At 44.4% G+C, this 16,696-nt stretch overlaps 1 protein-coding gene across 1 annotated transcript in view; it reads right to left on the bottom strand.

The window, feature by feature from the left end:
* Nucleotides 1-902: 902 nt before the first annotated feature.
* Nucleotides 903-16,696, bottom strand: part of LOC116779991 (transportin-1-like) — a 91,826-nt gene continuing 76,032 nt past the window's right edge. Inside the window, exons 23-24 of the mRNA XM_032674496.1 lie at nt 12,198-12,340; nt 903-949 (exon numbers count right to left, since the gene is read on the bottom strand). Coding sequence (XP_032530387.1) covers nt 12,233-12,340 — 108 coding nt within the window. The 3' untranslated portion in view covers nt 903-949; nt 12,198-12,232. The remainder of the gene's footprint in view (nt 950-12,197; nt 12,341-16,696) is intronic.

Raw genomic sequence — 16,696 nt, 5'->3', positions numbered from 1 at the left:
AAGAATTTTAAATGCAGGGCTATATTGAATTGGCAAACTGCAACATAAGACTGGGGCAACATAGGTAAATGAATACCAATTTCACTCTATGTGATGCAAGCATGCTACTTTCCCACTAATTTAAATTACTTCTGATCACTATGAGCCAGAATGCATGCCCGGACCTTAAACTGCATGTTAAGAATAATGCCTTACTCTAGAAATTAAATCTAATTAAGTACAATAACCAAATGATGATACTTTAATTTTTTTTAAATGCAAAAATTAAGATGTCAGTCTTTCCTTTGATGTGTCCCTCCCTTACCACAAAAATGAAAGGAGTGACTCATTTGGCAGCTTGCAGGTTACTTCATTTCATCCAGGTTAACCTCTTTTAATTTACGACAGGGTTTCTATACCGTATACTGCAAGTGCCTGCTCCTAATACTGATACAAGCTGCATTTTAATTTATTTAGTTATTCATTAACATGCAAATTATCTAGGAATCCCATTAAGCAGGATGAAACAATGTAGAAAACCCTTACTTTTAAAAGAAAAACATAAAAGAAAAAGAAAGCCTTTTACTGCTTGTGACCTCCATTTGTAGGTTTCCTTTATTGTGCGTAAAATAGTTTTCCTCTTTATGTATCCCTATGGTTCATTTATATGGTTCTTATTTTGGTACAATTCCCCACAATAGTCCAGAATGTGCTGTTTCGTTAATAACTTTTTTCTTCTTCACATCCAGTGCAGAGTTGTAATAGGAGACTATTTCCACCCACAAAGGCTCCAGATGTTAAAACATTTCCCAACATCGACTTAATACAGTGACAGTAACACCTCCCTCCCACCCCTCCCAGTAGGGTTGGGACTGTACTGTATTCCCTACTGGTTCACCCTTCCCCCCGGTAAAGGGTAATGATTTCCCTGGGTGCAGAAGCTCCCTCATAGTCTCCCAGACTGAAGGACCTGTAAAAGAAAAGACAGAGGTATAGTTAAATCTTACCTTGAACCTTAACTGACAGATCAGTGCATAAACAAAGAGCTTTTTGCCTTTTTTAAGTGGTAGGTGCCAATCTTTAACATAAAACCAAATTTCTGCCGAGATTTTCCCTTTTAAGTTTGTTTAAGAAAAGAGCCCATTTATACCAGATAAATTAATGAAACAACACCATATACTTTAAAGCTATGCTGACAATTCCACTACTGTGACTAAGCTTAGATTTAAGATAAAAGCAGTCCTATATATTCTAAAAAGCTTTTACCTTTTTAGTACAAGATTATGAGGTAGTTTGAGAAAGAATATTAAACATACATTCTACTAACATAACATTTTCACTTTTAGGTGGATTAAACAAGATAGTTTGTACTGAGGATACACTATGGTTGAGACTAATTGACAATTTAACCTCTTTGGATTCCTCTCCATTAGGATGATTACCCCACTAATTTCAGAACTAAAATTCCATAATTTATAAATATATAATGTTTGAAATTGGTTTATTTTTAATCCATTGTTCAGATCAAAAATGTAAATCAATTTCTTATGTCACTGTCTGACAAATCCTAGGTTGACTTTTTAAACAGATTTGCATGATTCACTCACATAATTTCAGCACAAAAATCCTAGAGCAAGTATCAAATTTATATAAAGACTGAATGAATAAACTTAATTTGCTCCCTTTTTCTGGGTAGTATAATAATCTCTTCACAGTATCACACTACATGTGAAAACTTTGATTTATACATTGTGCACAAACAGCATACAAAGCAAGGTGGTATAAGAATACAAGTATTCTAGAATGCACAATCACAGTTCTTTTCTGAAGTTGAATCATTCTCCAGACAGAATTATAACAATTGTGAATTGGTGCATAAAGTGGAACATGGTAATATTAAACACATCAGCACCCACAAAACATCAAGCTCTATAGCCAGGAGAGTTACAGATTATATACAACACCAGGCCTACTGACACCTGACAGGATGCATTTTTCTCAGAAGGAAAAGGGGTTTTGCACAGGAGCTTGTTGGGCTCCTTGATAGAGCTTTAAACTAGATTGGAACAGGGAAAGGGACAAAACCAGGCTTGCCAGTGATAAGCAATGGGATGGCATGCCAAAATTTGAGGGACTAAATGCTGGTGACATCCTTCAGTCTACTCCACAAGGTGTTGGCTACAATGAACCACACTTGAAATGTTTCTATAGCAACTTGTGCAACTTGAGGAACAAGCAAGAGGAGCTCAAAGCCTTGGTCCAGTCCCTAAGATATGGCATCATGTCCTAGTTTTGGCCAGGACAGGGTTAATTTTTTACAGTAGCTGGGAGGGACACATGGCCAGACCCTAATGCTATTTGATACCATCTCAAGTCACTTGCAAGGGGCAGGAGTAAGGGACTCACTCTCTCTCCTTTCAAGTCAGGGAGAAAGTATGGTGGGTGAAAAGGTCCAGTACTGGTTTACTTTTCATGTAAATTGTTTCTTTGTCTTATACCTTCTGTTATTAATATTGTTGCTGTTACTGTTCGTTTTTGTATCTCGTTGCTGTTTCCAGTAAATTGTGCTTATCTCAACCTGTGGTTGTGTGGTTTAGGAGAGTCTCCATGGGGGCACTGAATTGGGGAGTACTATTCCTAAACCATGACACATTGGCATAAGCAAAACCTGGTGGGATGAGTCCTGTGACTGGAGTGCCATGTTGGGTGGTGATGCCTTAAGCCCCTAATGGTTTTTTTTAATTTATTTTTCTAATATTGGTAAGACTTGTAAGTTTTAAAAGCAGCAACCTCCCTCCTTTGTCCCTTGTCCCTTATCCTTTTCCCTCTAGCACCCTTGTTTATACATTCCTTAACCCTCTTACCCCATTCTATCCTCCCTATATCACTCATAGCCCCAAATCTAATAGAAATGTTTAGTCTTTTGTCAAGGCAAGGCCTAGACAGTTGACAGAACAGCATATCTGGGCCTAAACCACAGAATGAAGTCAAGAATTAGGTAACTATGTACCCTTTGTGCTCTGATGATGGTGAAGGTGATGAAGTAGGTGGTCCCAAAATGCACCCCAGACCCATTTTCAGGGGGTGGACCCCGGGGCGGACCAGAGTAAAGGCCACAGGGTGGACACATCTAGGATTGGATGGATGGTATTATAAAATGTAACCTCTCGGGCACGGGGGCGAGCGTCTTGTAACATCTTCTGCCTTGGCAAATAAACCCTTTCTTATCTCACCCCTAATTAACTGCTCCGGGAGATTTTTTTCAGCACCTAAATCCCACGGCAACAGTTGGTGGCCCGTACGCTGGGGAGACCTGGACCGGGACTTCTTCAGACTGGAAAATTTCATCGTGCAGGAATATTCCTCAGGAAGCCGGCTTTTGTCTGAGATAATTCCCGCCCCGGTCTGAGAAGCCCAGCTCCACAGAACCCACGGAAGCAAGCACGGAGCATAGAGGTGAGATAAGAAAAGAGCGAATAAGGAAACGGTACCTATTTGGTTAGTTAGCAGCTGTGGGAAAATTTTGTGTTTTGTGTTCCGGGATAGGGAACACGAGTTACTGGAAAGTTAACTTAAAGACTTGGGCCCAGATAGTCGCGAAAGTCGCTTTCCAGGAGGTGAACGGGTGGTTCACCATCGCAGGTCAGGGCGGGTTTCAGCCTAGGGCTGTGTGGTTTGGAGGGGACGCCCTCCGGTGCTCTGACGCTGTGGAAGGGCCGGTGGGGCTCTGGAGTCGGTGTGACTCAGTAAATAGCTGAGGGGTTACGTAACAGCCTTATAACCTAAAGTGCTACCTTTACACCTAGTGTGTGACTGGGGTTTGTTTTTGTTTTGCAAACATGGGTTGTGTGGATTCAAAATTTACGATCCCTGAAGAATCCCCCCTAAGTCTGGTTTTAAAACATTGGAAGACTTTAACTAGTTCTGAGACAACTTTAAAGAAGGAAGAATTGTGTAGGCTGTGTATAGATGCCTGGCCGTTGTTTGGCCAAATGAGAGGAGTAGCATGGCCGGAATTTGGTCCGCTAGAACTAGGTACAGTGCTTCGATTGATCTCGCTTTTACATGTAGAACAGAGGTGGCAGGAAATTCGATATGCAGAGCTGTTTTTGAGGCTGTTAACACGCCCTGAATTAGGTGTAGGAGATAAGAAAAATGAAAGTTCAAAACAGAAGGAAAAAGCAGAGATGGCTTTAGGAAGAGGGAAAAGGAAAGATCGAGTTGAGGCTGCTCCTGTCCCACAAATCCTATTTAAAAACACGGGGAATGGTGATTTAGATGTGTTAATATCACCGGATGGGAGAGAAAACAGCACGGGAGCTGCAGGAGGAGCGGCTCCTGGACCAGCTCCTGCTGGGCAGGCAGGAGCCATCGGTGGACCCTTTGGTGCGGATCTAGCTAAACCGGGAGGGATTAGGCAAATTGAGGCCTCTGGAGAAGTTAGCTCGGGTCCAGCGGGAGCAAGTCCTGTCGTTTTGGCTGGAGTACGCACAGAGGTGCAGGTGAAATCAGCTTTTGTTGAAGCTGCTTGCAGCGCGGCAGAGCAGAGCGAGAGTTATGCAGATGCTGCGGAGCTGGCTAACCCGGAAAGAACATCTAGTTTGATTGAAACAAGGGTAACAGCAAGAGAAACTCCCGGCCCCACAGGGGCAATGGTTGCGGGGGCTGCCCTGCCTGTTCCAGCGAGCGGGGAAGCAGTCTGTAGCTCTGCAGCAGCTGGTAGCTTTGCCGGGGCAGATAAAGTTGTCATAGCAACAACAGAAATGAGCTCGAAAGTAGAGGAACGAGTAACAGCTAAAGTTGATAGTTGTATCAGTAACGGAGTAAGAACGGTGAAGGCTGAAAAGTCAGCTTTTAGTAAGGTTGCTTTTGGTGTAGTAACATCAGGAAAAGTTATTATAGATGTGGCATCTGTTGTAGAAACAAAAGAGATTTTGGAAGTCACAGCGAAAGCGCCGCCGGGATTGGCCAGTGCAGAGACGGCGGCAGGTGTAGGAGTCGGTGATCTAGACAGTGACAGTGAAGCGAAGGCGTCGACCCCAGGGGGGGCGACGACCCTAAATGTAGAGGTGTTTGTGAGACCGAGTAGCCCAGCACCACAGATGGGTGCTCAGGCAGTTGATTCTATTGGTGGTGAGAGCGATAGGAGAACTGTAAGAACGGAGTTGTATGCCCCAAGTGCAAGAGATATGAGTTGGGTAAAAATGTACGAAACCAAGCAAAGAGCAAATGAATCACCCACAGAGTTTCTAAACAGATTAAAGGATGACATCGAATCAGATATGGGAAAGAAAAATCTGGTGTACCTATTTGTAGGACAGTCCACAGATGATATAAGAAGAAAATTGCAAAAGGCAAGTGGTATTGAAAGGGACATCGATGAATTATTAGAGATAGCCTGGACAGTATATCAGAACAGAGAGCAGAAAGCTAGTATGGTGGGCAGTGAGGCGATTATAAGAACAGCCATTGCCGCGGCAACAGAACTCCCGGCTCAGAGAGCAGGGGAGGCTTCTGGAATGGCCGTTACCACGGCGACGGAACTGGCTGGCGCCGTGAAAAAAAAGTGTTACCTGCGTGTGATACAGTGAGAATGCGTGTGACAGGGAAAGATCCGGGGACAGAGAAAGCGAAATTAGAGCAGAGGGCGATCCCGAAGTTTAAAACTGTAACGAGCACAGTAAAGCGGAGACAGGAAAAGCTAGTCCTAGTTGTTGCTCTGACTAGTGAAGAAGTTTTAGTTCCTACTAGTGTGGTCCAGGCAGAGACTGCAGATGCAAGTGCCAGGGCAGCGTTAACCACGCGCACAGAAAGAATGGGTCCAACTGCGGGACAGGCAAAATCTGGGTTTGATACAGGAGGTGTTGCCGCCTTTGCAGACAGAGCGGGGGCCGCAGCAGGGGCAAAGGCAAATTATTTCCTGGCTGTGGCCAACACGAGCGGAGCAACTCATAACACCTTAGCGGCTGCGAGCAAGAGATCGGTTGGGGTGCAGAGGCTGCAAGAGAGCCTAGAATGGTGTCTGTGGTTAGAGTCCCAGCCCAACCTAACACGGGACCCTCCGCTCCTCCCATCAGACCGAAAGGGGGGAAGAGAAGATAGAAGCAGTGTAAATTCCTGGCGAACACAAAACCTAAAACCCGCCGGTGCAATATGTGTTATAAGGTAATAAGGTGATGCTTTGAATACTGATTTGTCTTAAATATAGACTAAAAATGTGTCAGAAGTTAACTGTTCACAGACAGTCTGTTCCAGCAAACCAACCTGGAAGCTGTACCACTAAAATTCAAGCTGAGAAGCCATGGGAACAACTTTTATGCAGGAGTAGACACATGTCTTAACTGCAAACACCAGACCAAGAGTGAGTAGATAAAGGCCTTCTGACACAACTGAAAATCAACTTGCACTAATGGTGGTACAGAAACATGCATATATTGTAATTATTGTGTTTCTTTTGTTACTTTCTATTTTATGTTATTTTAAGCTTCGCTTATTGTTAGCTTAATTGCTAAGAATTGAAAGCTTATATTGCTTTTGCTCTTGTTACATGAATTGCTTCAAAGCTTGCAATGTTTATACTTGCGCATATCTTGTTCCAATGACAATTTGTAAACATCTATGTCTCTCTGCAGCTTGTGGAAGAATTTCCCAAAAGCAGTTTGATGAAGGGTCCATAGAATTTTCATGTGATTGTGGAATCGTGTTTATCTATTTATGTTTTAAGATACTTTTTATCTAGTGTCATCTAGGAATGTATGTGAACCTGAATTTGCAAAGAAAGTCCTACGCTGAAACAGAGGACGGATAAGAAAGTGGCATCAATGCTGTAGTGAAAAGCAGCAGAGCCGAGAAACCACAGAGTGACCCTTTGCCTGGATGCCATCACAGCTTCTGTAAAGCAGCGGTACTGCTCTAGCAGGTTCAACACTGCATCATGGGGATCCTGGTTCTGACTGCTAACCAGGAATTTACAGCACTGCAACAACACTAGTTCCGTGGACTCTCCAATAAGGCCCTAAAATCTGGCTTGCACCATTGCTCACAATCCTTGAGACAATCTGGTAACATCGTTGTTGGAATAATTAAAGTTGCTTAAATAGTTTGCTGAGAATGCTTTCTTAGCTCTATTGCTTTGTTGGTATTCATATATCTATAAATGCACCTATTTTAACAGGTGAAGAAGCTTTTATCCATGGAGGCAAGGAGTCCCTGTAAGACTACTCCATGAGGTAAAGATGATTGACTGCAGTCTGGGACAGGTTGGAACAGGACAACCTGCCCCCGGTAAGGCCTAGAATTCTTCCAGAGAGTATAAGCTCTCTGTGGTGAGCTACTGGCACTGCCAGGGTGCTTTTTGCATCCAGATGCAGTCTGCTTCAGGTAAGGTCTTGACTGGCCTATTAGATCTGTGACTGGCAGTTAATCGCTTTATGTGATAAAAGCACAAGCTCCTCTCTCAGAAGATTGAAATGCAGGAATTCCAAGATCCAAAATTCCTGTGAAATTGTCATCGATAGTCACACTTCATCGACTCCCTAGTTACATAAGGAGGTTTATTTGTAGAATTGTTTAATGTTTTAAGATCTGCTTCGCAGGAACTGCAGAAATTCATCATGTCATCTAAGCCTGTGAGGCTGGACACTCCTGCTCATCTGCTCCAACCCAAGGACTGAGTTTATGTTAAACTGAGACTGAAACTCCTGCAAGCCAAATGGAAAGAACTGTTTTTAAGTCCAGCAGACCATCTCCAACGTGGACAGTTATCATCAAAGACCCTAAATTTCACCCAGGAAGAAGAAAAACCTCTGTTCCTGAGACGAGTAGAGCAGCAAGGACTGTTAAAATAGTGGTTAAGTTTGCCTCTCTTATTTGAATTGCTTAGTATAGCCAGGAACTATGAATTAAGTTTAAAGCCTAAATTTATATTTGGCATTAACAAAATGCATCAAACATTCTTTATAGGGTGAGTGCTGAATTTGCACTATAGATTTGGCTAAAATTTGGCAACAAGTTTAAATTGCATATTGGTAATTCTTAAAGATATTTCATTAAGTCTATTTCTACAAACTTACTTCATAGTTACCAAGCTAAATCCGAATAGATCAGCCACTCATGTTAGTACAAAAACTGCATAGCTTGTTATATGGTTAGTGCTATGTATAAGTAGTAGAGATTGAACAAGATCTTTGTGGCAACAGTGGTTACAGGCTCTTTAGGAAAGATAGGCAGGGAAGGCCAGGTGGTGTGTGGCATTGTATGTAATAGAAGGGCTGGAGTGTATGGAGCTTGCAGTTTGCAATGGCACAGTTGAGAACCTCTGGGTAGGGATTAAGGGACAAATAATGCAGATGTCATAGTGGGAGTCCAGTATAGACCACCCAGCCAGGATGATGACACCAATCATAGAATCATAGAATGTTAAGGGGTTGGAATGGACCTTAAAGATCATCTAGTCCCAACTCCCCCTGCCATGGGCAGAGACACCTCCCACTAGACCAGGTTGCTCAAGGCCCTATACAACCTGGCCTTGAACACTGCCAGGGTTGTGGCATCTACAACCTCCCTGGGCAAGCTGTTCCAGTGTCCCACCACACTCGCAGTAAAGAATTTCTTCCTAATATCTGACCTAAATTTCCCCTCTTTCAGTTTGTACCATTTACTACTTGTCCTAGCACTACAGTTCCCGACGAAGAGTCCATCTCTGGCTTCCCAGTAGGCCTCCTTCAGATACAGGAAGGTTGCTATGAGGTCTCCAAACAACCTTCTCTTCTCCAGGTTGAACAGCCACAATCTTCCCAGCCTGTCTTTGTAAGGGACGTGCTCCAGTCCTCTTATCAGCTTTGTGGCCCTCCTCTGGACTTGCTCCAATAGTTCCATGTCCTTCTTGTGTTGGGGGCACCAGAACTGCACCCAGTACTCCAGGTGGGGTCTCATAAGAGCAGAGTAGAGGGGCAGAATCACATCCTTCGACCTGCTGGCCACGCTTCTTTTGCTGAAGCCCAGGATTCAGTTGGCTTTCTGGGATGTGAGCACACACTGCTGGCTCATGTTGGGTTTTTCATCAATTGAAATGGACAATGAAATAAAATATTAGATATTTAGCTATGAAGGTATGACTTTGCAAAATGTAAAACTGCTTAAAAGTCTCTGACCAAGCTGTGGGCAATTGAGATAAAAAGTTTAGAGAATAGGGAAGGTTTTTTTTAGCACGTAGAGAGGAACTGTAACTGTTTGAAGTGATAAAACTTTATGTAACTACTCTATAATGGTAGAGAATAGGAGGTAAGACTAAGTGTCTATTTAGATAAGGCAGACTGCAAAGGAGTGTATGTGTATAACCTGTAACTGTTTGAAGTGATAAAACTTTAGGTAACTATAATAGTAAGAATAGGAGGTAAAACTAAGTGTCTATTTAGATAAGGCAGACTGCAAGAAGAGTGTGTGTAAAGATAATTTTGAACTTGCTACTTTCAAAACTGTATAAAAGGCTATGGTATTTCTTGGCTCGGCGGAGTGCACTGGGGGGAACACCTGCCCCTTTGCATTCCCCGGCCGTAATAAATGTGCTTTTCAGATTGTCCAAAGGTTTCTTTGAATCACAACCATCACCTCCAAGTCTTTCTCCGCAGGGCTGCTCTCAATCACTTCTCCGCCCAACTTGAAGGTGTGTCTGGGATTGCCCTGACCCAGGTGTAGGACCTTACACTTTCTTGAACTTCATGAGGTTTGCATTGGCCCACCTGTTAAGAGTCCGGATTTGTATCTCACTGAGTTGTTTGATTGATGGGTAGAATCAACCATCTTGTCTGTGTGTGTGTGTTGGGGGAGGGGCCATGGTTGGGCCTGCAGCCTCATGGCAGTAAGGCACATGGTAAGGCCTGCAGCCAATATGGCTGAATCTATGGAGTGCACATGGCATGTGAGCCACGTGGCTGGGCTGTCAATCAAGGAAGGCCTGCCAGGTAGCCCACCCACACCACAACCCCTGGAGCCTCTGATTGGTTACAGCACCCCTCACTTAGGCTAGGGGGACACTGAATGGTCAGTGAACTGCCTGGAAGGAGTGGCCATGGTAGCCAAACTCTAGAAACAGAGACGCACAAGGTCTCTATCTTGCCTGGCCTGGTCTCCTGGAACCTGCCAACATGTGACCTCTTGGTGATAACTACATTTTTCTTTCCTCTCTTTCTCTCTTTATTCTTTCTTCTCTTAATCTCTCTTTTCTTCCTTTACTCTTTTTTTCCTCTTGTGAGTAACTTAAAACCTATTGAGTTGTATTTCACTTAAGTTGTGGGTTGGTGTTTGCTGGGTGCAAAGAAAGTTCCCTCCTCCACAGAAATGCCTGCTGGCTTGTAAAACCCTTGTGGGGGTATAGAGGCACATGGACAATGAGCCCTTGACCACAACTTTTTGTGTGCAGCCATCCAACCAGTTCTTTATCCAGAATGGTCCATCCATCAAATCTATGTCTCTCCAATTTGGAGACGAGGATGTCATGCAAGACAGTGTCAAACGCTTTGCATAAGTCCAGGCAGACGGTGTCAGTTGCTTTGCCCCCATCCACCAATGCAGTAGCATTACTTTGGGAGTTAATGAAAAACACATGAAGGACAACATAGTCAAAGGTCACAGCCAGCATGGCTTCAAGAGCAGAAAGTCCTGCTTGTCAAACTTAATCTCCTTTTATTACAAGGTAATCCACCTAGTTAACCAAGGGAAGACAGTTTGGGATTTCAGTAAGGCTTTCAATACTGTCTCTCACAGGATCCTTCTGGACAAAATGTCCAGCACACAGCTAGATAAACAGGTCGTGTGATGGGTGAGCGACTGGCTCATGGGTTGGGCACAAAGAGTAATAGTGAATGGGTTAACATCAGGCTGGCAAGCGGTCACTAGCGGGGTTCCACAGGGTTCCCTCTTAGGCCCATTTCTCTTCAACATCTTCATAAATAACTTGGACGCAGGACTCAAAGGGATGCTAAGCAACTTTGCAGACGATACAAAGCTGGGAGGAGCTGTTGACTCCCTCGATGGCAGGGAGGTCCTGCAGAGAGACCTTGACAAATGAGAGAGCTGGGCAATCACCAACCTTATGGAGTTTAACAAAGACAAGTGCCAGACTCTGCACCTGGGACAGGGCAACCCTGGATGTACGTACAGACTGGGGAATGAGAGGCTGAAGAACAATGCCGCAGAAAGGGATCTGAGGGTCCCCATCAATGGCAAGTTAAATATGAGTCAGCAGTGTGCCCTGGTAGCCAGGAGGGCCAACTGTGTCCTGGGCAAAGCATCACCAGCCAGTCAAGGGAAGTGATTGTCCTGCTCTATTCTGCACTGGTGCGGCCTCATCGTGAGTACTGTGTGCAGTTTTGGGTGCCACAATATAAGAAAGATATTAAGCTATTAGAGAGAGTCCAAAGGAGGGCAACGAAGATGGTGAAGGACCTAGAGGGGAAGCTGTATGAGAGCAGCTCATTCTGCCTCCTCATGAGGGGAAGCGAAGGGGCAGGCACCAATCTCTTCTCTCTGGTGACCAGTGATAGGATCCAAGGGAATGGCAGGAAGCTGTCAGGGGAGGTTTAAGTTGGATATTAGGAAAAAGATTCTTCCCCCAGAGGGTGGTCGGGCACTGGAAAAGGCTCCTCAGAGAAGTGGTCACAGCACCAAGCCTGCCAGAGTTCAAGAAGTGTTCGGACAATGCTCTCAGGCACATGGTGGGATTCCTGGGGTGGTCCTGTGCAGGGCCAGGAGTTGGACTCAATGATCCTTGTGGGTCCCTTCCAACTCAGCATATTCTATGATTCTATGATTGCATAACATTTTTTATTCAATGCAAAGGTCATATAGTATGTGGTTATGAATGTATTTAACTTCTCATGGCTAAAGTGTCTTAAATTTGCTTTCCTATCCTAGGCAAATATGCCTGGCTTAGACCACATCCGTCATCTACTAATACGTAAGACATAAGGAAGCCTGTAACTTTAGTATGATGGCTTGAAGATTATAATAATCATTTTGCTTATTAAACCTAAACAAGCACTTTGTTACACCTACATTTCCAACCTTATCTTAATACATTACTGCGTGTAGAGAAAGATAGTGGTTCCAACATATCTGAAAAATTTTAGCCTAGTGAATTAATTATGTTTCGTATAATGTAAACAGCGAGGAAGACTTGTTATACAGCTCTGTTTAGCAAGGAAGATTAGTGTGCTTACCTCTAATTATGGGACTGCAGCTAAAGTGCATAAGGTTAAACTCCATAGTAAGCTGCAAGGCGCTCCTTTAAGGGAAGAGGAAACTGGTCAGAGAAACGCCTCCAATTATCATCCCCAACTTGATTTTTAAATCCATGAAGAATCTACAAATGAGAGGGGAGAAATCAAGATAATCATTAAACAGCAGATACGTGATCATTATTTGCTAGCAGCATATGCAGTAAGCCACAAACTGCTGGATTGTGCATCTGTCCATTTGAATTCCTCAGTTTGATATTTAAATGTTACTAAGAAAGAAAGGAAGTCCAGGGGAACTCCCTAGCCTGGTTCAGCCTTTGAACTAATACCCATTGCTGGTCCTCCATGTGAGTGGTGATGAAGTCACAACGCAGAGTCCAAGGGTGATCAAAAGAGACTTTAAGGCTTTGGGACAGTTGGTGAGGGAAGCAGGAGCACAAGTTATTTTTTCCTCTGTTCTTCCAGTTGAAGGCAGTGACATTGGAAGAAACAGATGGACTCAGTCTGTACATGGCTACATGGCTGCTGTCACCACCAAAATTTTGGTTTCTTTGATAATTAGATGGCCTACATGGCACCAGGCTTGATGGATTCAGACAGGATTCCCCTCTGTCTTTGGTCAAGGGCTAGCAGGGCTTATTGATAGGGCTTTAAACTAGATATGACAGGGGAGGGGGATATCATCAGGTTTAAGGGTGATAAGGTAAGGGATGATATGCCATCCCACTCATACCAGTCAGATGCTAGAGCAAGCAAGAGATGCCCAGAGCCTAGAGGGGGATCAAAGGTCAGCAGGACAGAACCTGAAGGGCAGCACCAAGGAATTCCAACCACTCCAGACAGAAAGTCGGCTTCATTGGGGGCCCAACTTAAATGCCTTTATGCGAATGTACACAGCATGGGGAAAAAACAGGAGGAACTAGAGACATGCGCACACCTGCACGGCTATGATCTTATTGGCATCACAGAGATGTGGTGGGATGATTCCTTTGACTGGAGTGCTGGAATGGAAGGATACAGGCTCTTTAGGAAGGACAGGCAGGGTAGATGAGGAGGGGGTGTTGCCCTCTATGTCAATGACCAGCTGGAGTGCATGGAGCTACACCTGGGATGCATGGAGCTCTGCCTGGGGATGGATGAGGAGGTGACTGAGAGCTTGTGGGTCAGGATTAAAGGGAGGGCAGGGACAGGTGACATTACAGTATGAGTCTGCTACAGGCCACTCAACCGGGAAGACCAAGTGGATGAGGCCCTCTATAGACAGATAGGAGCAGCCTCATGTTCACAAGCTCTGATCCTCATGGGTGACTTCAACCACCCCAACATCTGTTGGAGGGACAACACAGCAGGGCACAGGCAATCCAGGAGATTCCTGGAATGTGTTGATGTCAACTTCTTTCTCCAAGTGATAGAGGAGCCCATGAGGAGAGGTGCTATGCTGAACCTTGTTCTTGCCAACAAGGAGGGACTGGTGGGAAACACGAAGCTCTAGAGCAGCCTGGGCTACAGTGACCATGAAGCTCTAAAGTTTGAGATCCTTGGGACAGCAAGGAGGGTGCAAAACAAGCTCACTACCCTGGACTTCAGGAGAGCTGACTTTGGCTGCTTGGATCTGCTTGGTAGAGTGCCGTGGGATAGAACCCTGGATGGAAAAGGGGCCCAAGAGAGTTGGATGATATTCAAGGATGGTCTCCTCCAGGCTCAAGAGCAATTCATTGCTACAAAGAGGAAATCAGGGAAGAACACTTGTGTGGATGAAAGAGGAGCTCCTGGACAAACTTAAACAGGTAGCTTACAGAGAGTGGAAGCAGGGAAAGGTAGCCTGGGAGGAATACAGAGAGATTGTCTGAGCAGAAAGGGATCAGATTAAGATAGCTAAAGCCCTGATAGAATTAAACCTGGCCAAAGACATCAAGGGTAACAAAGCAAGCTTCTTTAGGTACATCAGAGATAAAAGATCATCATCATGGCTCGGCTTCGCGAATGAAGATTTGGGAAAGGCTCTACCCACATTTGTTACAAGCGCGCTGGTGGCTAAAAAGGCCAATACGAGTTAGACACGTCCGGTTGCAAAAGGCACAGCAGAAGGACTCCTTGGGTAGTCTATTCTGCAAGACACGATTCTTTCTGCGTTGTCTATTCTCCTCAAGAGTGATCCTGCGTGCTTTCTCAAAAGAAGCAGCAGCGTTAAAGATAGTGTGTCTCCAGACCTCCCGGTTGGAGGCCAGAATAGACCAGTTATGTCAATCAATATGGCCAAGGCTGAGATGTTGTTTCAGGGAGTCCTTTTATCTTCTCTTTGGGGCTCCTCTCTTGCGGCAGCCAGTGGCAAGTTCACCATAAAGCATGATCTTAGGGAGGCAGTAGTCCTTTATCCTGGAGACGTGTCCTGCCCAACGCAGCTGTGTTCTCAGCAACATGGCCTCAATACTTGTGATTGCTGCTTGTTCTAGAACAGACGTATTAGTCACATAATCAGACCAGTGTATGTTTAGGATTGTACGGAGGCAACGTTGATGGAAGCATTCTAAGAGTTGCAGGTGGTGGCGGTAGATGACCCATGATTCGGATCCATATAAAAGAGTGGACAGCACAATGGCTCTGTAAACACTGATCTTTGTACTTTTCTTCAGGTGTTTATTTCGCCAAACTCTTTTATGGAGTTTTCCGAAAACACTATATGCCTTTGCTAACCTGTTGTCTATCTGTCAATCTTACCATCCGAGGAGATGAGGCTACCTAGGTAATTAAACTGCTGAACTGATTTGAGCTCTGATTCGCCAATGGTGATATGGGGATGATGGAAGACTTCCTGAGGTGCAAGTTGATAGAGAGTTTCTGTCTTCTTTAAGCTGACTTCCAACCCAAAAAGCTCAGCAGCGTCTGCAAAGCAGGATGTTAAACGCTGCAGAGCTACTTCTGTGTGGGTGAGAAGGGCAGCGTCATCAGCATAAAGCAGCTCACAGACAAGATGGTTTAAGGTCTTAGTATGGGCCTTCAGTCGTCTTAGGTTGAATAGGCTTCCATCAGTACGATATCGAATGTAGATGCCATCCTGATCATCGAGGTCTGCTGTGGCCCTTTGGAGCATCATGCTGAAAAAGATTGTGAATAGTGCTGGTGCAAGAACACAGCCTTGTTTAATACCACTGGTTATTAGAAAGGGCTCAGAAAGTGTGTCGCCATATTTGACTTGGCTGTGCGGATCCTCATGAAGTAAGATGATCATTTTAAGAAACTTAGGGGGAACATCCTAAACGTTCCAAAATCTACCATAGACCTTTTCTGCTCACAGTATCGAAAGCCTAGGTGAGGTCGACAAAGGTTACATAGAGACCTCTGTTCTGTTCCCTACACTTCTCTTGCAGTTGTCTGAGAACAAATACCATGTCTGTGGTACTCCTGTTGGCTCTGAAACCACACTGGTTTTCAGGTAGAATTCCTTCTGCTATAGTGGATATTAGTCTGTTCAAGAGTATTCTTACCAGGATTTTGCCAGCAATGGAGAGCAGAGTAATACCACGGTAATTTGAACAGTCTGATTTAATTCCTTTCTTCTTATACAAAGTGATGATGACTGCATCATGGAGGTCTGATGGTAGTTCGCCTAGTTCCCAACAGCACACCACAAACTCATGAAATTTAGCATGGAGTGCTTGACCCCCATGTTTCCAGACTTCAGGTGGAATTCCATCAACCCCAGCTGCCTTGCCAATTTTCACCTGCTATATGGCCTTAAGAGTTTCTCCCAAAGTGGGGGCAATATCCAATTCATTCTTCACCGGTTGTTGTGTGATGGACTGAATTGCTGAATCTTGAACTACACGGCTAGTACTGAAAAGAGTCTGAAAATGTTCAGACCATTGATTCAGAATGGAGGTTTTATCTGTCAGAAGCGTTTGACCATCTGCACTGAGTAGAGGGCTTTGTACCTGGTATGTAGGCCCGTATGCTGTTTTCAGGACCTCACAGAATCCTCTGTGATCACCCCTATCTGCACATAATTGAGTTTTTTCAGCTAGATTGATCCACCACTTGTTCTGGATGTCACAGAGTTTCTGTTGGAGCTTGCTGCATGCAAGATGAAAGGTTGCTTTTCTTACATGACAGGATGGCAGTGCAAGGTGTGCTTGGTGAGCAGATCTCCTTCCTCAACAATTCCTGGATCTCTTGATTGTTTTCATTGAACCAGTCCTTGTTCTTCTTGAAGGAGAACCCTGAGGATTCTTCAGAGGACTGCAGGATGCTGTTTTTAATATGGTGACAAAAGAAAAACTGTGGAAAACGTGGGTCCTCTCAGAAAGGATACAGGAGACCTGGTTATCCAGGACATGGAGAAGGCGGAGGTACTCAATGTAATTTTTTTTCCTCAGTCTTCACCAACAAGCATTCCAACCACATTGCCCAAGTTGAAAAGGTGAAAGCAGGGATTGAGACTGAGTTCAAGACCATTTAAGGGAACCTGAAGGTGCACAAGTCGA

This window comes from Chiroxiphia lanceolata, chromosome W, assembly GCF_009829145.1.
Source record: "Chiroxiphia lanceolata isolate bChiLan1 chromosome W, bChiLan1.pri, whole genome shotgun sequence".
NCBI classification, from domain to species: Eukaryota; Metazoa; Chordata; class Aves; order Passeriformes; family Pipridae; genus Chiroxiphia; species Chiroxiphia lanceolata.
The sequence above is the reverse complement of the archived record's forward strand: the minus strand, read 5'-3'. Positions and strand labels throughout refer to the sequence as shown.